Genomic DNA, 20,853 nt, shown 5'->3' with positions numbered 1-20,853 from the left:
GCGGGGGGGGGTGCGCTGCCACCATGGAGGGCACCGCGTGCGGGGGGGTGCACCGCCGCCATGGAGGGCACCCCTGGCACCGCGCTGAGCCGCGCGCTCTGGGCCATCTGCTGCACTAATTGGATGAGAGTATTAACTGTTCTTCCTTAGTGCCGTGTAATTCGAGACTCCAGAAGGATGTGACCTGTGGTTCAGGAAGGTTCTGTGATTCTTGTTTCGAGCTGTCTGAAATGGCCTCGGGGCAGGAACTGGTTTCAGGGAAGCAACAGGAGCGGAACAGTATTTGGTCATTGGTGGTGAAAGCCAGCTGTGGCTTTTTTTCACTTGATTCTTCCCATTGCGTTGATTTTGGTCAATGTTTTTGTAAGAACAGAGGAGGAAGGCGAGGATTTTTGAGCACGAGTGGCGCACTAGTTGGGAAACTGGCTGCCACGGACTTGGCAGCGTCTGGAAGTGCTCATGTGGGACGGGATCTCATCACAGCCGGTGTTTTCTCTCCCCCCGGGCATGTGTGGAACGTAACCTCTGAAGTTCAAGATCGTACCCCAAACTCGCACGATGTGCTTTTTAGCCAGATTACTGCTTTAGACCAGTGGTGTCCTGTCAGGACACACGGCAGCATGGGGCCTCCGCGGTGTCTCAGTGAGACACACGTGAGCCCCCATGCCGTACTCCCTGGGCTGTGGGGGACCAGGAGCGGACCTGCCCACCCCCCTGGACCGGCCCTGTGCCTCCAGGCCAGTAAGTCCCACCTGGGGCTTCTCTGTCCTGCTTCCTCGGGCTGTCCCCTAAGGAGCCAGGAGGTGTTTGGCGCTATTAACCAGAACATTCTAGGGACTGGCGACCACAGGGCCAAGCCAAGCACTTGTCTGCCTGTGCACACCGTGGCTCAGAGCTGCCGTGCGCCAGGCTCCTCTGTGCACAAGTGTTCTGCCCACACCTGATGCAGGGGTGAGATGACATGCCGCCCTTGGGAAGTTTAGCACGTTTGGGGTGGGGGTGCTGTCGGAAGGGAGGGAGCCAGAGTCCCACAGCGCCAGCGGGGAAACCATCTCCCTAAAGGATCAGACTCGAGTCCCCGTGTAGGTGCACACAGGCTGCGGGAGCTGAGGGGCAGAGGTGCGGTCAGCACAGCCCCGATGGTGGGAGGACCCAGGGTCTCCGACAGGAAGGGCGGGGGGTCGAGGAGCTGAGATGAGAAGACACACGGCCAGTCGTAGCCTCCTGACCAGCAAAACTTAGGAGAGGCGAACCCTGAGAAGAGTGTGTGTGTGTGTGTGCATGTGTGTGTGTGTGTGTGTACGTGTGTGAGAGAGACAGAGAGACTCGGTGTGAGCGTGGCCACCGCTGGCTGTGACCTGGCTGCGGGACAGTTCCAGAAGCGGGCGGGGGTTTGAGCGGAGCGAGCCGCCTGGCCGGAGCTGGTATGACCTCCGTGGTATTCACATGTGGCGACGTTCCCGTAAGAGCTTTAAAGATAGGCAACATATATATTAAAACTGCTCCTGGTCTACTCCCAGGACCGGCGACTGCATTCAGGGGTCTGGGGGAGAGGTCCAGGGATAGTAGAATCGCTTCCCAGAAAGACTGCTGCTCGGACGCTGTGGCTGCGGCTTGTCATTTGCACGAGTGCCCGGAGTGTCATCGCTGAACGTGCCCGGCCAGGCCTCTCCATCCGCAGGCGCTCCGTCTCCTGATGGGAGACGCCTCCAGCCTGTGGAGGCCTTGTTCCCCTCTCCCAGCCTGCCGCAGGAACGCTCTGTGCACGCGAGGGCCGGATCCGTGGCCGGGGGGGGCGGGCGTGGGCCGGTGGCCCATGTGGATGCGGGCCCAGAGCCACACTGAAGGTTGCGCTCCTGCTTTTCAGACTGGGCTGCTGCCATCCGCGTCGCCGCCCTGGACTGCGCGGCGGAGGAGAACCACGAGGTGTGCCGAGCCTACGACATCCACTTCTACCCCACCTTCCGGGTGAGCTCCCCGCCCGCCCTTCTCCCCTTCCACCCGAGGGTGCCTTCCTGCGAGATTCACCACGTGTGTAACTCCTACACTCGGGCGGGGGGGGCGTGTGACTTGGGACTCGGCAGGAACTCGTTTGCACGGGGTCACCCCTCGCCTTCCGCCATCTTGGGTTGTGCATGTTGCCAGGGGTGGGGGGCTGTTCGTGCAGGGGCGGGTGAGGTTTGCGGGCCTGCTCAGGAGCTGCCATCAGAGCCCCGCTGCCCTGCGTGTGTGGCCCGTGTCAGGCTCAGCGCCCCTTTGCGCACCGTGTATATGGTGGGTCAGGTTGTCAGAGTGACACCTGGCGGGTGGCCTGCCCGTGGCCCCGCAGGCAGGGTTTACCCTTTTTTCCCACTGGAGGCGGAGAGTAAACCGATGTGTTGAGAAGATTCTGAAGAAGCGTGTACAGGGTGTGTGCGCGCGTGCGGTCCCGTGCCGGCACACGGGTGCGTCAGGATGGTGTTTACATCCCAGAAAACATGCACCCCCAGAGGAAGCTTGGCCCCCAGTCTTCCTAAAGGCCTGTGCTCTGTGCGGCCAGTGCTCTCCCCCCACCCAGGGACGCCCCTCTGGAGCTGTGCGAAGCTCACCCTCGGCTGTCTCGTCTGAGTCCTGTTTTGTTTCAGCCGCGCAGGGCGTTGTGCTGGGTCTGAACTCCAGGCCTTGTCTCGTGCTGAACACGTGCTGCCCAGAGCACCCGCAGCCTTGGCAGTGGCTTCGGTCCGCTAAGAACGCCTCCCTGTGTGACTGCGGCCACGTCTTCTGTTCACGGGCCCCGTGTCACCCCATCTGCTCCTTCCCGTTTGCCAGTTTCGCTCTTGGGTATTTGCAGTTTCCTTAACTGATGGACAGGGGCCCTGTGAGCCTCCTTGACGCTGGCCTTTCGGTTGTGAGGACTGACAGTATCTTCACCCGGGTTGCAGTTCTCACCTTCTTCAGCAGCTCTTCTAGCGAAGAAGGTTTTTAATTTTAACAGTTTCTTTTCTTCTGCTCCAAGATATTCCGTAGTATCCGTCACCCTCCCTGTAAGTCGTTCGTGTCACTCGAGCCGACCGTCAGGACGCGTCTTGATGCCGGGAGTCAGGGAAAGCGCCTGCTAGCGGTCTGGCGTCCAGCCCTGTTGGGTCAGAAAGCGTAGATGGCAGAACTCCGAGGGGCAGTACCCACGCGGCGAGTCTGCTCGGAAACACTGACGTCGGCAGACACGCCCTGGAAACGCGCGGCTCCTTCTCCGTTACCAGGAGCGTTCTGGAGCCGCTTACTAAAGCTCGGTCTCTAAGATGACAGTTGTCCTCTTGCTTTGATGAGTCAGCATTTGCACACACCAGCTCAGGCTGTTTCTTACCTGTTCTGTTTTCCTCTTAGTATTTCAAGGCGTTTACAAAGGACTTTACCACTGGAGAAAATTTTAAAGGTAAGGCCAAGCCTTATGTTTTACCGTCAGCGTCGCCTCATAAACCCGTTAGAGCGGAGGTGGTCTCAGGAGGCAGAGCCCCTGCGATGAGGTCTGCGGCCCCCACCCAAGCTTGAGCGGACCTGCCTCAGCGCCTCTGACCTGCCTTTTCTTTTCTTTTTTTTTTTTTTTAAAGATTTTATTTATTTATTCGACAGAGATAGAGACAGCCAGCGAGCGAGGGAACACAAGCAGGGGGAGTAGGAGAGGAAGAAGCAGGCTCATAGCGGAGGAGGCTGATGGTGGGGCTCGATCCCACAACACCGGGATCACGCCCTGAGCCGAAGGCAGACGCTTAACCGCTGTGCCACCCAGGCGCCCTTGACCTGCCTTTTCTTGAAGAGCTCAAACATCTGTAGTTTCGGCAACGATTTTTTATTCTGTGTTTTGCCTTCCTAGTTAAATTTGACAGTGAAACCTTTTTTGAAGTAAACCCTTTTACTCAGAAAATATTTGGAGACGTTCAGGAAGCACATACTCACCGGATGCATTTTACGAGAGAGCCCCGGAGAGCCAGTGCCCAGGTCAGGCTCCAGGGCGCAACCGTTCCGTCCGCAGTGACGGCGGTGCCCCGGCAGGGTCGCCCGGCGTGTTTTGAACGCGGCGTAGCTGGCGGCGAGGCTTCCCTGGCCTCCGTCTCCATGCTGTGTGTGAGATTGGCCCCCGGTGCCCGTTTGTTCCCACGCCGGTCGCCGTGTGGTCTGTTGTGTGCACACTGCGGTCTGTTGACGGCCGTCAGTGCGTCCTGTCAGTGTCCGTGCCGTGCCTCCCGGGGCCCTGGGGCGGTGGCGCTCTGTGGGGCCGTGCCTTCAGGGCCGACGTAGCAGTGACGATGGTGTGTCTCCCTGCAGGGCCCGACCGAGAGCTGCAGACCGTGAGGCGGACGATGATCGACTTCCTGCAGAACCACACGGACGGAGACAGGCCTCCCGCGTGCCCACCTCTGGACCCCGCTCGGTGCGTACTTGTGTGCAAGGTGAACGTCAGGACTTAAATTTCATGTTGTAAAATACGGATTTGTATTAAGTGATGTGGGTGCTGGTGTGTGATGGCCTCCTCGCTGCTCGCGGGAGCACTGAAAGCCTCTTTGTTTCTCTTGAAAGGCCCAGTGACGTCCTTTCTCTCCTGGACAGCCGCGATGGCCGTTACGTGGCCGTCCTGTTTGAGAACAGCAGCTCCTATGTGGGCCGTGAGGTACTGTGTCCGTGTCTTTCCCCGTCTCCCCACGTGCTGTGATTCGGTTCCTCTGTGGTAATGACCGCTTCCTCCTGATCAGTGACGTTCCCGTCTTTCGCTCCCGTTAATTCTTGGGACGTGGTAGTGTCTGTCACTCCGCGGATTGGCCGGTTCGCAAAGACTGTGAGAAGGGGCCTCGAGGGTGAAGCAGGCAGGCTTGCGGGCTCGTCCTCAGTGTGGGGCTGAGGGGCCCCCAGACCCGGCTTTCAGGGCACCCTGCCTCTCCTCGGGGCTCCTTGTTTCTTACACATCGGCATCGCCATCGCGATTGTTTCTTGGCTGTGTTGGGGACGCTCCACTTTTTTGCCGAGTCGAGCGTTCTGTAAAACGCTCTTTCCGCGGTGGCACTCCGTCTGGCTCTCGTTTCCCATGGTGGGTCTGAAGCCTCGGCCTCTGGTAGCAGACTCGGTGTGACGGGAGGTCCGCTGGAGGTGCGAGGCAGCGGCGGAGCTGCGCACTCGTGCGCATGCCCAGCCGGCCTCCCGGCCGTGCTCCCCTCTCTGTGAGCTCTGGGGTGAAGGCAGGAGACTGTGTGCTCCTGGGGGCTCTCGTTGAAACCCGCTTAGGCACAAGCTGCAGATGTTAGCGATCTGACCACCTCACTGCGCCTCCCGTGCCCCCCGCGTTGGGTGGCGACATCGCGCCCCCTTCTCTGTGGCCAACTGGGATTCTCGGGGGGGGGTTGGGGGAGCCACCAGCAGCAGGACCCAGCATTCTCATGCGTCACCCCCCACGCTGTCTCAAGGCTGCCTGCTGCGGTTGTGCACTTGTGTTCTCGGGTGCCCCCACTTCCTGCACGCAGACGAAGCGGGGATGCTTCCCCAGGGTAGGTGGCTGTGACCTTTCCCAGGAGGGCGCTCTGCAGCGGGGCCGCGCCCCTGTTCAGACGCGCTGATTCTACGGCCGAAAGGAGTCAAGAGGTGCGGGTTCCACAGCTGATTGTTTGGTGGCGCGTGCCAGGCTCAAGGGTCGTCTCTCATGCCGTTCTAGCTCCCGAGATGCCACTCCGCTGCGTCCCCATCCCTGTGCCTTCAGCCTAAGCAGAGCTGGACAGGGGCAGCTCGAGGGAAGGACCTGCCAGCCCGGAGCCTGCTGCCCGGGTCCGTGGTGCTGTCCGGGGGTGCCGTTAGCCTCCATGTGTGGGCACACGCCTCCTGGTGCATGCACGTGTGTGAGGGCAGTTCCGGTCTGGGCCCCGTGTGCACCCCTGGTGGTGCGTGCACTCGTGTGTGTGGGACGTGCGGGCTCCCACGCAGCTAAGATGTGAACGTCACTCTGGCTTAGAGAGGAGATGAATACGGGCTTCTTCCAGATGACGTTGTTTCTCATTTCTGTGCTCATGCTGCTTTGTGCTTGGGCGAGGTAACGTTTCCTGAGACACGGCCATCCACGGCAAAGGTGACATTGCTTTCTCCTTCCCCAGGTGATCTTAGACCTACTTCCGTACGAGAACATCGTGGTGAAAAGAGTGCTGAACGGAGATAAAGGCTTCTTGGAGAAATTCGGTGTTTCTTCTATTCCCTCCTGTTACTTGATTTACCCAAATGGGACGCGTGGATTAATTAACGTGTAAGTGTAATTTGACTTCAGGAGCGTTTACGACACCTGGTGGGATCTGGGGAACCCCTCCCATCCGCTGGGCTAGATGCCAAGCACCTCGTCACGGTTAAGACCACACAATGCACCTGGATGCCATCTGCTTGCACCAGGTGCCACTAAAAAGTGAGCAGCCTGAGGCAAGGTTGGGAAGGGCTACAGGTGAGAAGGTGAGCCGGGGTCCTGACACCTGTGGTGCCTGCCCTGGCCCCAGCCTCCTGTGGGAGCAGAAGGCCTACCTGCCTCGGGGGGCGCCCACCCAGCCCGCTGGCCTGTAGGTGCCCGCATAGGCAGCGATGACTTGGCCGCCCTTGGCGAGTCTCCATGTGCTGGGACGCAGCCCAGCCAGGACACACTTCCTCCATCCCTGGGCTCCTGGCTCAGCTGGGAAGTGGCCTCCCCAGCCTCAGACACTCCCCAGTCCCTTGGGTCCGTTTCTGTTAAGAGCCAGAAGTCAGGGTGGGCATGGCGACCTCTGTGGATCGGGTCACTCGTCATGCTCTGCGAGCACGCTCATTAGGGCCTGCACCCCTGGGGTCCGGCCCTGCGGCAGAGGCGGCCAGCGCCCTGTCTACAGGAGGTGTTTCCCTCGACGGAGTGTCCCTGAACAAATGCCACTTTGTTTTGAAGAAAAGTGCTTGTTTTGCATCACCTGTGGCACTTCCTCACATCAAGTGGCGTGGCTGTTTGGGAATTGGAGTGAGCCCTGGATGTTGTTGACCCTTGGCTCCTTCGGAGGGGCTCAGTAACGGCCTGTACACCCCTCCGCGTGCGTGCTCCTCCCTGTCCTGTCGAGGGGCCCCGCAGCCCCGGATGCCCCCTGCTACTGCCCGCAGCCCCGACTGCCCGGTGGCCCGCTCAGAGCTGGCAGAGGCAGGCAGAGGCCCCGGGCTCGCTGAGAAACCCCCGTGGGGGTAAACGTGTTCGAGTACTTACCGCGATGATAGCTCGGTTGTCTGTGGCTCCGTCTCACCTTCTCAGGCGGAGGGCCGGCCCCCTGACACCTGCGCTGCCAGAATCCCGCCCCCCCCATAGCACCTGCAACAAATGCCCAGAGAATGGGTGGGCTGGGGGGTCCGGACAAGCTCCCTCAATTTCGGAGGGAGGGCTGTTCTTGCTCGGGGGACGCGGGTGCCTGGGGGACCGGCGTGTGCTCAGACACCTGTGGAGGGGGCCAGACCCCTGGAGGCGCCCTGGCCTGCGCCCACACCTGGCCCCCTTTCTCGCAGCGGGAAGCCCCTCCGATCGTTTTTTTCCTCTTATTTGAAGTCGTTGCCGGATGTGAGGAAAAAAATGCTTTCGTTGCCTGAAAAACCCAACAAGGAAGAAAATCCTGAAATCGCGGTTTGGAGAGAATTTGACAGGCAGGTATTCTTTCTGGCCCCAGCTGCCCAGGGGCATGGCCGCGTGCGCGGGCATCTGTGCAAACCCTTTGTGGGTGGGATTCGTGCAGACGCACACCTCTGAGCTGTGAGCTGTTGGGGAATTGTCCGTCTTGTCATGCGGGGGGTGGGGGTCCCTCGGGGTGGGTGCAAGGAAAGGGAGAGTTCACAAGGAACGTCTTCTCACCTGACTTCCCAATATTTGCTGTCAGGTCGAAACTCTACGCCGCGGACCTGGAGTCGGGCTTGCACTACGTCCTGAGGGTGGAGCTGGCCGCCCACAAGTCCCTGGCGGGGGCCGAGCTGCGGACACTCAAGGACTTCGTCACTGTCCTTGCCAAGGTGCGTCGCGTCTCACCTGGGCTGCGGGAGGCTCAGGAGGGCGTCCTGGGGCATCTGCGGGAAACGGAGCCCACCTCAGCTGGATGACGGCTTTGTCTCTCAGCGGCACGGGCCTGCACTGGCCTTTGTCCCCTCTCACCACGTGCCTGTTGGGCGCCCACCCAGTTCTGAGTCTGGGGGTGTGGCAGAACACAAGTGCCTGCTTGTTGGGTGACCCGCACAGGTGTCAGAGCGGGCCCGGGACCGTGACACACCCGAAAGGGGGTACTTCCAGGGGGTCGGAGGGGGTGTGTGGGTGGGGAAGCAGCGGCAGGCAGAGGAGAGGGAGGAGGCTGCCCAGAAGCCATCCCTGCGCAGAGTGTGCCCGGTTGGCCGGGCCTGGGGGCGGCGGTACCCCCACCTTCCCTGGTGGGTGGGGCGGTGGCGGTGCATGGGCCAACATCAGTCGGGAGTTGGGCTGCCGGCTTGCGTTCCTGCCTGGAACTCTTAGCTCCGGGGCCAACAATCCAGGCCTGCTGTGTCCTTGGGCCCGAGCAACAGAGGCAGGAGGTCACCCCTCTTCCCTTGGGAGCGCCTGGGGCCCCTCTGCGCCCTCACCGCAGGGAAGGCCTCGGTCACGGTGGCCTGAGGACAGAGCCCTTTGCCCCCGCGTCTGGGACCACAGCCGTGCCTATTGTCTCGAAGATGAGGAAGCTTCGTTCTACAGGACTTTTCTCGGAGCACCTGGCTGGCTGTCGGTGGAGTCTGTGGCTCTTGATCTTGGGGTTGTGGGCTCGAGCCCCGCACTGGGCGTAGAGATGACTCAAATATAAAATTTTTAAAAATAAATACAGGACTTCTCTTGCATCACGTCAGGGGCTTGATGCAGTGGCTCGTGTTTGACGTTTCTGTAGTATATCGTACACTTGTGTCCTGTGAATTTTTAAATAGAAGGAAGGAGGCAAAACTCACAGTGAAGGTAGTAATGAGTCATGTGATGTGTTTCCAACGAAGAAAGGGGTCTGTGTAGACAGGTGTGTGCCCTGTTGTGCGGGTCCCAGCTCAGAGCCCCTCGGTCCTCCCTCCTCTGCCTTCAGCGAATCAGAGACGCGCCTTGCGCGCTTGGCTCCTCCTCCTCGTCCTCTGCCTCGGGTTGGCGTAGAGCTCTGTAGGTCTCGGTGACCAGAAATTATTCTTAGCAGTGTTTCTAAAGCTTGGCTGAAACTGGAAGTTCGATGCTGGCCGGTGGGTAGCGGCCCATTGTGACCCGCGCAGGAAACGGGGTTTTGCAGCGTTGAGCTGTGCTGTCCCTGCCGCAGCAGCCTTCCGCTCGGGTTCTGAACTCCGGGCGGCGTCCAGTCCACGTCCCTTGGAGAAGGGCGGCGCCCCCGGCTCGCTGAGCCACTGCTTCTCCGAGCCACGAGGGGCCGCAGCTGCGCGGCCGGCACAGACGTTGAGTTAACCAGCAGGTTGCACACTTCTGCATAAAAGCCTCGGTGGGCCGTGCGTTTTCCACATAGTTCCGCAGTCAGACAGCAAAGGGGGAGACGGAGGGAGCGCTGAGCGCAGCGGGCGGGGTCGGCCTGCGCCACCGCGAGGCGCCGAACAACTAAGTAGGCAGCGCTTTCAGAAAGGACCGCAGAGCCCTTGACAGCGTGACGAATAAGGGGCCTGTCGTCTGTCACTGCGAAGCGGCCGCTGGCTGGGGCGCCGAGCCAGTGGGTGAGGTGCAGGGCGCCGTGCGCAGCTCCTCCCGTCCCCCTCCTCTCTGCTCAGAGAGACCCCCCAGCTCAGTACTAGGGGAGACCCCTGGGACCTCTCCTACCATAGCCAGTGGGTCCATGTCAGGTAGACCCCACCCGGCCTAGGTCCCCAGGGATGGCTCTGCTGTGGTGGCATTTTCCCCAAACGGTTTCTAAGTGTGGTCCTTCCTTGCTTAGCTGTTCCCCGGCCGGGCGCCGGTCAGGAAGCTGCTGGAGACGCTGCAGGAGTGGCTGGCCAACCTTCCCCTGGACAGGATCCCCTACAACGCCGTCCTCGACCTGGTCAACAACAAGATGCGGGTAAGCCCCTTCCCCCCGCCACTGTCCGTGTCCCCCGTAGCCCTCATGCTTTCCCTCCCTGCTCGGGGACCCGCCCCGCCGTCACAGCACACACCTCTGGCATAGGAGCTGCCCGTGTCCCTGTGCGCTGCGCCCCGTGGGTCCCACCCTCCCTGCTGCTGTGAGGCGCTCTGCGCATGCTGCCTCTGCCTGTAGCGCCGTCCACCAAGGCCACGGGAGGCACGCGGTGACACGGAGCAGGTGGTGCGGCGCTCGGGCTTTTGTTTTTTAAATTTGTAGTAAACTCACGAATCTTACACCTAAAGGGCTAATAAAACCGTGTGCTTGATGAGAAGCACGGAGGTCCTGCGGGAGCTCCCCCAGGCCAGGTCTCCTCCTTTCTGCCTGAGCTCTCGGCATCCTCCTGGTCAGGACACGCCTGTGGGCCGGGTGCTCCGACAGGCGCGGTGTCGTGCCGGCAGCATAGAGACACGAGCTGCGTGCTTGCCTTGACCTCCCCCTGACCTCCACCCGAGCTGGAGGCCGGCACAGCCTCCTCGGTACAGGGCCTGTCCGCGTGCATGTCCGTGTGGGAGCGCGCACTTCACGCCCTGTGGACAAGCCCTGTGCCGGCCGGCCTGCTGGGAGACACAGGGCGTGGACGTGGGCTTGGTTGTTGGAAGCACCTGCTCGGCGGCGGGCACGTGGCTCCTGAGCCGTCAGGGCCTCTGCTCACCGCCAGTGCAGTCGTGCTCCATACCCGCTCTGGCTGAGAATCGCTGGACAGAGTTTTTTTACGCTAACTCTTTCCCAGTGGGGTTGGTTTAAGTGACTCCAATGCACAAGGGTGGGGTGTCCTTGATGCTTTAACAAAGCTCTGTTTACCCAGATTCACACGAACCCTTCGCTGGCCCTAGGGGAGGGAAAGGCGCAGGCCACGTCCCCCGATTTTGAGAACTCCTTTAGTAAAGCAGGGACTCTGTCCTCTCGTTTGTTTGGTATTGGATTTAAATACACTCACAGTAAGACGTGCAGTTGACAAAGTTGTGATAAACGTACGATCTGTGTAACCAGCGCCCACTCAAGATAGAGGACATTCATCAACTATTTTCATTTTAACAATTCAATTATCTCTTATCCCCCCCCCAGATTTCTGGAATATTCCTTGTTAATCATATAAAGTGGGTTGGATGTCAAGGAAGCCGACCAGAGTTCAGGGGTTACACATGTTCTCTCTGGAAATTGTTCCACACTCTGACTGTTGAAGCCGGGACCCACCCAGAGGCGCTGGACGGCACAGGTAAACTGTCCCCGCACGGGCCCAGGGCACGCCGAGCCCACCCCCCATGTTCACCGTGCTCAGGCCTGCCAGATGTCACGAGCAGCTGTGTGTGAGGGGACATGTCATCAGGGCTGCCCCGGGGGGCCCAGGCCGAGGAGGGCCGAGCACCTTTCCTACTACGGAGCTCACCAGCCGGTGCGTGGCTGCCCTGCGGGGACTAAGTCACAGAACAAGGGCACACTGGCCAGGAATTCCTCTCTCTGTCAGAAGCATGAGCACAAGTGAAGTGTATTCAGAGATGTCTGTTACCTGTCGTTGTGAAACAAACGACCCTAAGGCTTAGCTTTCTCTCTCGAGTGTTTGTGGGCCAGGGACTCGGGCCTGCACCAGGTCCCCGGCTGTTGGTCTCTCACGAGCCTGCAGGCCCAGTGTCGGCCGAGGCTGGGGTCTCGTCGGAGCTCTCACTGGGAAGAGCCCCCGCCCCTGCTTGCTCGTGGGGTGGTGGCAGGGTTTGGGGCTGGCTGTCGGCCAGTGGCTCTATCCAGTGGCCGCTGGCTTCGTGGGCCAGCTGGTGACAGGGTGCCGGTCACTTCCGCTGTGGCCCCAGTTAGCGGTGCGCGGCCAGCCCGGCCTGCTGGGGGAGGGCCCGAGCCAGCTGAGCCTGCGGGAGCTGCAACCCTGGGCCGTTGCGGAGGCCGTCTGCACAAGATAAAGTTGGCTGTTAATTATTGGGGAGTCACTAAACCAGAATGGTCATGTTGTGTGTCCTCCACAACAGCCGAAACCGCGCCGGTTGTTACCGGCTTCAGGCTCCGTTGTGTGTGTGCTTGCCCGTGAAGCTGGCCTCTGCTGGCTCGCCAACCTTTTATTTTTTTTTTATTTGTCTTTAAGATTTTGTTTATTTATTTGATACATAGAGTGAGAGAGCACAAGCAGGGGGAGCGGCAGGCAGAGCGAGAAGCAGACTCCCCACTGAGCAGGGAGCCTGATGTGGGGCTTGATCCCAGGACCCCAGGGTCGTGACCTGAGCCGAGGGCAGAGGCTTCAGTGACTGAGCCCCCTGGCACCCTGATCGCCGGCCTCTTAGTTGCCACTTCAACTGGGAGCCGCAGGGATTATTCTGCTGAGTAGGGCGAGGACTCCCACGCTTCCAAAACCCTTTCCAGTAAGACTCTGAAATCTGCAGGACCTCTTGCTTCGTAACAAACCAAACCAAACGCTGGGGCTTGAAAGAACCAGAGTTTTACATGCTCAGGATTCAGTGTGGGCGACCCTGCTGGGCGGTCAGAGAGTCAGGATGTGGGGCGTCTGCGGGGCGATCCCAGCTCCCCATGGCCCCACACTCGGGAAGGACCCAGCACAGGGCATGTTGTGTCACGGCCCGGATCCGTGGTGGGGACAGCGTCTACCTGGCGCCGGGGGAATCAGCGAAGTCACGCTGCAGGGGCACGTGCCAGCTCTCCTCAGGGTGAAGTGGATGTCCACGTCTCAGGGACCTTGTGGGGGATGGCGGGGGGCACACTCCTCTCTGCAGGGGCTCATGGCAGCGGGCAGGATGGCAGTGACACAGCAGGGCACGCCGTTGGGAAGATCTCCGGGGCGCAGGCTAGAGCATATCCGAGGAGCGCATCTCGTGCCCAGAGAACTGGGTCAGACGGGCACCCCGGATTAGGTCTTGGAAGGTTTTTCCTCTCCTTAGTGCCTCTTTAAACCCCATCGACTAAAAAGCCGCCGCATCCTCTAATCCCCAACAGGTAGGGTTTATGGTTCTTGTCCACTCTAAAGATTAGGGTGGCCGGGCTGCAGCGGTTTGGTGGGGAGAAAAGGAGGATTACGCAGGGATGCGTGGCAGCTGGCGGAGGGGAGAGGAGGGCAGGGAGCCGAGCCTCGGGAGGGCCGGTCGGAGCATGTCCTCACTGCGTGCAGGCGGACCCACGCCGCCTGCTGCCCTCGGAGACCCCAGCCGCCCTCAGAGACGCACGGCGCGGAGGAGACGGTGGCCGTCCGCTCAGCTGGGGCTTCTGCCGACCTGGTGAGGCCTGCCAAGGTCAACAACAGATGCTGGGCCCTGGCCTTCCAGGGGCAGAACCACGGCTAGCGGGGAAGAAAGAGATCACCCGCGAGGGCGTGCTCTTGATTAAGACGGATTCAGTCTCAAAAGCACTTTTTTTTTTTCCAATTATTTTGCTGCGTTTCTTTTAATGCTGACATTTAATCTGCTTTAATCTCACGGTCTCTCGCTTGTTGGCTCAATCCCCCGCATTAGCTGTCTGAGGGGAGCTGCTGGCACCAGCCGCGTGCTTACCCCCCCGTTGCTATTCTCAGGGGTCCTCATTTTAGATGGTGGCTGCTCCCTTCTGCTGTTGGGGGCCATTTCCTCGGACGATCGTGTTCCGCATTCGGTGTCTTTCCGCAGACGGCACATTGTGGCGGTACCGGTGCCCACACGGGGCACACGGTCCACGTGGCTGGCCAATGCCGAGTTGCTGCTCGCGGAGAGGATTAGCCTGTTAGAGGAGGCCAGTCGTCGCTGGCCTGCTGCCCTCTCGTTCCCTGGAAGGAGCCCTGGTGTCTTGCTGTGTCTGGCTGGTTTTCCTGGGTATTTGTGCACACCCTGGAGTGGGTGCTACGCCCGGATACGGGCGGTGGGTCTGCTCTCCAGGGGACATGGTGCCGCCCCTTCTGGGTGCAGGGGGCGTCTTGGAGCTGCTGCTTTCTCCCTGTGTCCTTCCCTGCAGGCAAGCGGGGCTGTCCCACGTGTCCCGGGGTCAGGCACCTGACCCGTTCCTGGCTCCCAACAGCAGCCTGAGCCCCGGGGCCTCGGACACACTCCCGCAGGGCCGACGCGGTCTGTCCCCACCCGTCCACAGGTTTGGAGGCTGACCCCCAGGCGGTGCTCCAGACCATCAGAGGCTACGTCCGCACCTTCTTTGGCTGTAAGGGGTGCAGCCAGCATTTTGAGGAAATGGCTAAAGAATCCATGGATTCCGTGAAAACCGCAGACCAAGCGATTCTCTGGCTTTGGAAGAAACACAACTTAGTCAACAGCCGTCTGGCAGGTGAGCAGAAGCCACCCTGGGGCGGCCAGGCCTGGGTGCAGAAGGGCCAGCGCAGTGGGAGCGAGGCCGCGTAGACGGGGCCAGTCGGAGGGAGGCCTCTGGGTGGCTGCCGGGAGCATTGCCAAGCCCTCAGCCACTCCAGGCCGCCAGCGTCCCGCTTTTGCAGACCCTTCCCCTCGGGGAGCCGCCAGGTCCCCGTGGACACCTGACGGCGGAGGACTGGGACAGACTCCGTCTCCGTAAGGAGTGTGCGGCGCCGCGATCCGCTCTCAGCAAACCCAAGCCCGTGCAGTAGTTTCGTTCAAACGCTAAACAGAGCACGTGTGTCGCCTCGGAGTGAATTCAGACTCCTCCTAAATCGCCGGCAGGTTGAAATTAGGCTTAAAAGTAACTCTGCTGACAGATGCACCTTAATAGAGATGAGTGGAAAAACCACTAAACCACTGGTTTTTATTTAATCCACTGTATTACGAAACATATTATAACCGAAGCACTAAAGAAAATTGGTTTTCCTTTACCCTCAGGGCTGTCGCGGCTCAGCTCGCGGGGCCAGGGCACCTTTGCTTGCCAGGGGTTCCTCCGTGGCCTCCGTCCCCCCCGCGGCCCTAGTTCCAAGACCCTCCACCTCGGGGTGTGCAGCCCCGGCCCCCACCGCGCCCCGGCCTGCGGGGCTGTCCCGGCGGCTCTGGGCTCCGGCATAGCCGGACGAGACTCCGCCGGGCGGTCCCGGCCCAGGAGCCCCCACGTGCCCCCCACGAGCTTAGCTGCAGCAGAGAGAGGCTTCCAGCAGCTCGAGGCCTTGTGTCCCTCCTTCAGTTCCCCAGTCCCACCTCTAGCCTCTGGATTGAGGCCCAGACTCCCTGGAGGCTGCGGAGACCTGCCCTGGGCCTTGCTGTGTCTGGGGCATGTGACACCAGGCCCCGGCAGCTCCTCCTTGGTCTCCGTGTGGGCACATCTGTGTGTCGCCAGGCGCAGACCCTGGTGGGTGGTGCCCACGGGCCGGAGGAGAGTGTCTCCACTGTCTCAGACCCGTCAGCGTGATTTTGTCCATGTCTACTCACAGAAGCACTTTTAGGGTGGTGGGGTACCCCAAGTCAGGTCGGGGGACTATGGGAGCCAAGGAGTGTGGTGTGGTGCACTTCTGTGCCCGGAACCCGTGTGGTCCTCGTGTCTGCATGGCAGAGAGCCAGAGCTGGGGGGTGGGTGGGGTGTCGCTCCCATGGGTGGAGGAGAAGCGGGAAGTGAGCAGGGCAGGCTGCCCGGAGTGGGCGGCTGGGGGCTCCTCAGGCTGGAGCTCGATCAGTGTGTATTGACCAGAGGAGTGAACGCACAGACACGGGGACAGGAGAGGTACCGGTCATGGCCTCTGTGGCTGGCTGGCAGGGCCGGTGACTGAACCGCCTTATGAACGGCTGCTAGCAGAAAGGAGCGCAGCCTTAAACACGTGGGCGCTCTGAATCCGAGTCCGGGCATGCGGAGCTGCTGGTGCGTCCAGTGCTGGCCCGCCGTGCGGCTGTCGGAGCACTGAGGGGATCAGGGTTCTTGCAAGGAGCGGTTGTGCCGGCCGAGCGCCGTGTCCGGTGGACACTGTGCGGTGTGGTTAGCGTGTGCGGGCAGCCCTGGCCCGCTGGCACCGCCTCTGGGAGCAGGACGGGGGGCTGGCTTTGCACGGGTTCCCGTGGCAGGTCTCACTCCCAGGATCATTTTTAGAGGTCCTGGTGGGATTTGGGGGTCTGGGAGGGGCCTGCAAGCCCAGAGTGCTGTGGAATTGTCTGGTAGCCAGCGTCCAGGGGCAGGTGCTCCTGGGGTTTGTGTGGCCGTGGACCTCAGATGCACCTTAAGTGGGGAGAAGACAAACAGAGGCAGGGAGTCACAGGGAGGCAGAGTAGCTGCAGGTTGGAGCGGGGCCTGGCCAGGTGGATGGCACAGAGTGGGGACCCTTCCCTTGCTGTGGCCACGGGGCCCTACCAGAGGTGCTGGAGAAGAAACGACATTTCTGTGGGGTGCTTGGGGGACGGGCACCCATGCAGGAGCAATGGCTGGGAGGCCACGGGTGGGTGGGCGGGCAGGGGAGGCATCCGCGGGGCATGGTGCGCTCAGGGCACCAGAGACCCCTCCACTGTTGCTCTCCCTCCCCATCCCAGGCCATCTGAGTGAGGACCCCAAGTTTCCGAAGGTTCCGTGGCCCACCCCGGACCTCTGCCCAGCCTGCCACGAGGAGATAAAGGGCCTGCACAGCTGGAACGAGGACCAGGTGCTTCTGTTCCTGAAGCGGCACTACGGCGGTGACAATCTCGTGGACACGTATGCAGCGGACCAGGGAGACACGGGCGAAGGAGGCAGCCCGCCCCAGGGCAGGGAGCCGGAGCGAGGCCTCGCTTCCCCAGAGAAGCCCCGGGGAGACCAGCGTGCCGAGAGTCTCCGTCCACCCCGCGCGCTCCCTCCCGGACCCCGCCTGTCAGACGGCTCGCGGCTCGGCCTGGATGGGAGGCTCCAGAGCCCGAGCGGGGCTGAGGGCCGCAGGGAGGTGGAGACGGCCGTGCCCTTTCTCGGGATGGGCTTCTCCAGCCTGGACATGAGCCTCTGCGTCGTGCTGTATGTGGCCTCTTCCTTGTTTCTGATGGTGATGTACTTTTTCTTCCGGGTGCGGTCCAAGCGATGGAAGGTCAGACATCACCGCCCGTCCGTGTAGAACCGGGCAGGACCGCAGAAGCGCCTTTGGAAAAACAGCCCCACCCTGCCACCCACAGCTTTAATAATTAAGATCAGGGATTTTATAAACATGTCAGACCCAGTGTCACGTCCACTGGCGGCTTGGGCTCCAGGCTCTCGTCTCACAGACGGTCTTCCTGTGGAGGACAAGCCGGTGTTTGCTGTGGGACCGCCTGCCACCCTGGCACACTCCCCGGACGCCTTTATAGACCAACGGCAAAAACACGTCTCTGTTCTTACTCTTCCAGGTCTAAAAAACACGTGGGAGTCCAGGCCAAACGAACAGAATTGTTCCTGCCTGCCTTCATCCTGAGTTTCTAGACGCACGTCGCGTCCTGCAAGCCTGGCTTGCGTTCCCGAGAACAACCGGGCCCTTCCGCGCCCTGGGAGTCCACCGGGCAATTTCACGCGGCCAGCCTCGGCCCCGCGGAGCTGGAGCGCGGCCCCCAGCACACCTCACCCTGGCCGCGCCTCGAAGCCAGTCTGGTTCTCAGAGATTCGTTTGTGTTATGCTTTTTAGCTGCTCGGTTGTTTCTGCTGAAACGAGAGCATCTCCGTGGTGCCGAAGCGGCTCAGAACCAAAGGGACAACGCCTCTGTCACCTCCCACCTCCGTGCTCTGCAGGCAGCTTTCACTGCACATGCAGAGTCCAGCAGGAGGAAGAGAAGAGGAGGGTTTATGGCTTTGCTGCCTTGCAAAGAACCCCACTGTCAGGCTGCCTCGGGTGGGGGCGGGGACGGGATGGTGGCAAAGGCAGTGCCTTTGTTTGTGAATCTGGTGGCAGGAGATCGCTCAGTGACCATGGGCCGTCCCCAGCTGTCTGTGTCCGGGCACTGAGGGCAGAGCTCTGCAGGGGAGGGGTGTGGGGTAGCCTCGCCTTGGGAGCCAAGTCCCTAGGGGACCTTTCAAGGAGCCCTTCATCCTCTGTGTCCCGTGGTCCAGCAGCTGCAGGGCCTGCTGCTGAAGGAAGCAGATGCTAGAACCCAAGGCCCTGGTGACACGGCAATGCCCAGTGGCCCCCAGAACCTTTAAGGCCAAATTCCAGATTTCATTTCCTTGAAGCTGTTTTACCAAGGGTCCTGGCACAGGGTTCCGGTCCCCCAGGCTTCGGTGATAGATTTTTTTACCATTTAGTGATTTTAACACATTATTTGTAAAACCCAAATCATTTAGAGGTAAGTTTGCCTCTGGAGATGTAAACAACATAAGCAAACTTGGCCATTGTCGTGAGATCCTTCCTGACTGTCGGTTTGTCTACAAGCTGAGACGTGTCTGCGCGCTCCTGTCACTAGGACGGTTGTAAATAGTCTTTTTCACTTTGCGAACTCCCGCTGACCATGGGCGCGTCTGTGGGGGCAGCCAGAGAGCTGCCAGGAGCTTGAGCTCCGGGGGGGATTGGGGACAGGACGGGGCAGAGGACGGACAGGGACTGGATGGGGGGACGGTGGGGGACGGGATGGACACGGGGACAGGGAATGGATGGAATGAGGGATGGGAGGACAGGACCTGGGACAGGGAATGGGGGACGGGATGGGGACAGGGAATGGGAGGAACGAGGGGCAGGGGATGGTGGATGGGACGGAGGGACAGGGAGACGGGGCACCCGGATGGGGGATGGGGAGATGGGGCACAATCTGCAGCCTCTTGTCAGCTGCTTGGCTTCCGTGGCTTCTCTGCCTCCAGAGGTTTCTTCTCCTTGGACGCGTTTAACTCCAGAAGCCTGAGCGCTCTGTCAGTGCTCCTGCGCCTGGGTTACTGAGGATCCTGTCTTGTTTCCTCTCTTCCTGAAAACCGGCCAGATTCACCCACAGAATCCGAAGGGAAATTCTTAGCACCGTGAATGCAACTGCCTTCTGGTTCGTGTCCCATGTGTTTCCTCCCCTAAAGTAAGTTTGTGCGTGCGGCGCGGCCCGGGATGAAGATGCAGATGCCGGATGCCGTGACCGCTGCAAGACCCAGGGACAGCCTCGCGGGGTCATGATAATATGCAGTTTGAGGTCGCCACTGTTTGAGGGACGAGTTTGCGATTCCCCGAGTTGCCACTAGACCGCGAGCGGTCTGGTCTGGGTGGTGTAGTACCAAGGCGGCCATGGGATGTGTGACTCGTGTGAGGGTGTGAACGTGGCCACACGCCTCATGTGGCCCGCTAGGAACTGGACACTACCTTTGGGCCAAGTTAAGGTGTGTTTTCTCAAGTTGTAAATATTGAGACTAATGAATAGTTTGGTAATTTAAATGTGTATTTATTTTTAATGGAAGGATTTTGATTAAAAAGAAGCAATTTAATTGACATGGAAACGTCTGAAATTTCTTACCTACAAAGAAAATGAACATTTTGTATTTGAGTGAACTACAATGCGCACATTTTAAAAATAAATAAACCTGACATTTGGAAGGACTGTAGTTCTGACATGAGCTCGCTTCAGTAGTGACAGGAGGTGGGGTCCAGAACCAGCCCTCCTTCCCTTCCAGAGTTTGTAGACTGGGCATCTGAAATTCTGGGGCTTCTTGTCTTGAACCAGAGGCTTTTCGGACAACAGCGCAGGGGTCAGGTGGAAAGTGAAAAATGGAAGATCAATTATAGATTATCTTCTTGGGGCTGCTCTAGTCGGGGGCTGGCCACAGGACTGCAGCCTGCACACGTGTCACGCAGTTGATCAGTGACGTGTGACAGGGACAGATGCATGAGGGTCTCACAACCTCACGATGCACCAGGGGCGCCCTGCTGAAGGGAACCCCTGGCCCACCCAGTGCTGGACACGGCTCTCCTTGGCCGCCCCCCTGCCACCCTGGACCTGCACACCCCAGTGTGGCCTCCTAGCCAGGGCTTTGCCCTGACACGTGTTTGCTGCCTTGGATTCTGAACTATTGATTCCTTCTGCTTCTTCCTTTTGTTTTGTTTTGCTGGGGGCGGGGGTGGGGGCACTCTGGTCACGTGTGGCTTCTGAGGGACCTCTGGCTGCGGTTTCTGTGGATTCACCTTCCCAGCCAGGCCTTGTGCAAGCTGGTAGGTAACCGCCTCCCTCAGAGAGGGAGCCCTAGTGTGCCAGCCAGGCAGGGCACGGACTATTCCGCCATTCCGGGTCCATGTGGTGCTGGTATTGGCCTAGATCCACCATCTGGTAACCCCTCACAGCCCTGAGTGGTTCCTGCTGGGGGTGCCCCCGCCCCTCCTCCTCAGCTGCCCTGGGGGCGTGGGGGTGGACTGCGGCAGGAGATCTGGGGAAGGTTGCATGTGCAACAGGTCCCTCTGGACAGCAGCAACGGTTGAGCGCTGAGCCACTTTCAGAGCCAGAGATGGGGGTGGGGGGGCCAGGGCTGGAGGCCAGTGGGGCTGGAGGAGCCACTGCCCCAGCCCTGGATGCTGCCCTGTGGGCCAGGGTGGAGGACCTGCTTGCTTTGAATTCCCAAGCCTTTGGGCTGGCCTGGAGCTCAGGGCAGAGCTGGCAGAAACTTCCCTCCATTGCCCAGGCAATGGGAGGGAAGGTGAGGTGAGGCTGGCTGAGGGACTGGGGGTGGGGGAGGTGCAGACAAGGGCCTGAGGAGGGGCCTTGGTGGAGGGACTGGAAACCTAGGGACGTGGGGAAGTGTGGAGGAGGAGACTGGGGGAAAGGCAGGCAGAGTGGTGGGGTTGCTGGCGAGGTGGGCAGGGGCAGGGGGAGGCAGGTGAGGGGATTGCAGACCTAGGGAGGTGGGATGGTGGGGAAGCGCGATGAGGGAACAGAGTGGCTGGCAGGGTTGGGCGGAGGTGGAGGGGGGTGGAGGAGAAGGG

At 60.5% G+C, this 20,853-nt stretch overlaps 1 protein-coding gene across 1 annotated transcript in view; it reads left to right on the top strand.

Annotated features, from left to right (window-relative positions):
• The window catches only part of QSOX2 (quiescin sulfhydryl oxidase 2), a gene marked incomplete at its 5' end in the record, with an annotated part of 20,084 nt that extends 713 nt beyond the window's left edge, over positions 1–19,371 (top strand). Inside the window, 11 exons of the mRNA XM_034663756.1 lie at positions 1,868–1,968; positions 3,364–3,412; positions 4,303–4,408; positions 4,555–4,645; positions 6,111–6,256; positions 7,513–7,647; positions 7,878–8,007; positions 9,927–10,049; positions 11,178–11,328; positions 14,181–14,369; positions 16,514–19,371. Of these exons, the coding sequence (XP_034519647.1) occupies positions 1,868–1,968; positions 3,364–3,412; positions 4,303–4,408; positions 4,555–4,645; positions 6,111–6,256; positions 7,513–7,647; positions 7,878–8,007; positions 9,927–10,049; positions 11,178–11,328; positions 14,181–14,369; positions 16,514–17,061 (1,769 nt within the window). The remainder of the gene's footprint in view (positions 1–1,867; positions 1,969–3,363; positions 3,413–4,302; positions 4,409–4,554; positions 4,646–6,110; positions 6,257–7,512; positions 7,648–7,877; positions 8,008–9,926; positions 10,050–11,177; positions 11,329–14,180; positions 14,370–16,513) is intronic.
• Between the last annotated feature and the right edge of the window lie 1,482 nt (positions 19,372–20,853).

This window comes from Ailuropoda melanoleuca, chromosome 7, assembly GCF_002007445.2.
Source record: "Ailuropoda melanoleuca isolate Jingjing chromosome 7, ASM200744v2, whole genome shotgun sequence".
Lineage (NCBI taxonomy): Eukaryota > Metazoa > Chordata > Mammalia > Carnivora > Ursidae > Ailuropoda > Ailuropoda melanoleuca.
Note: the sequence above shows the minus strand (reverse complement) of the source record. Positions and strands in the feature narration are given on the sequence as shown.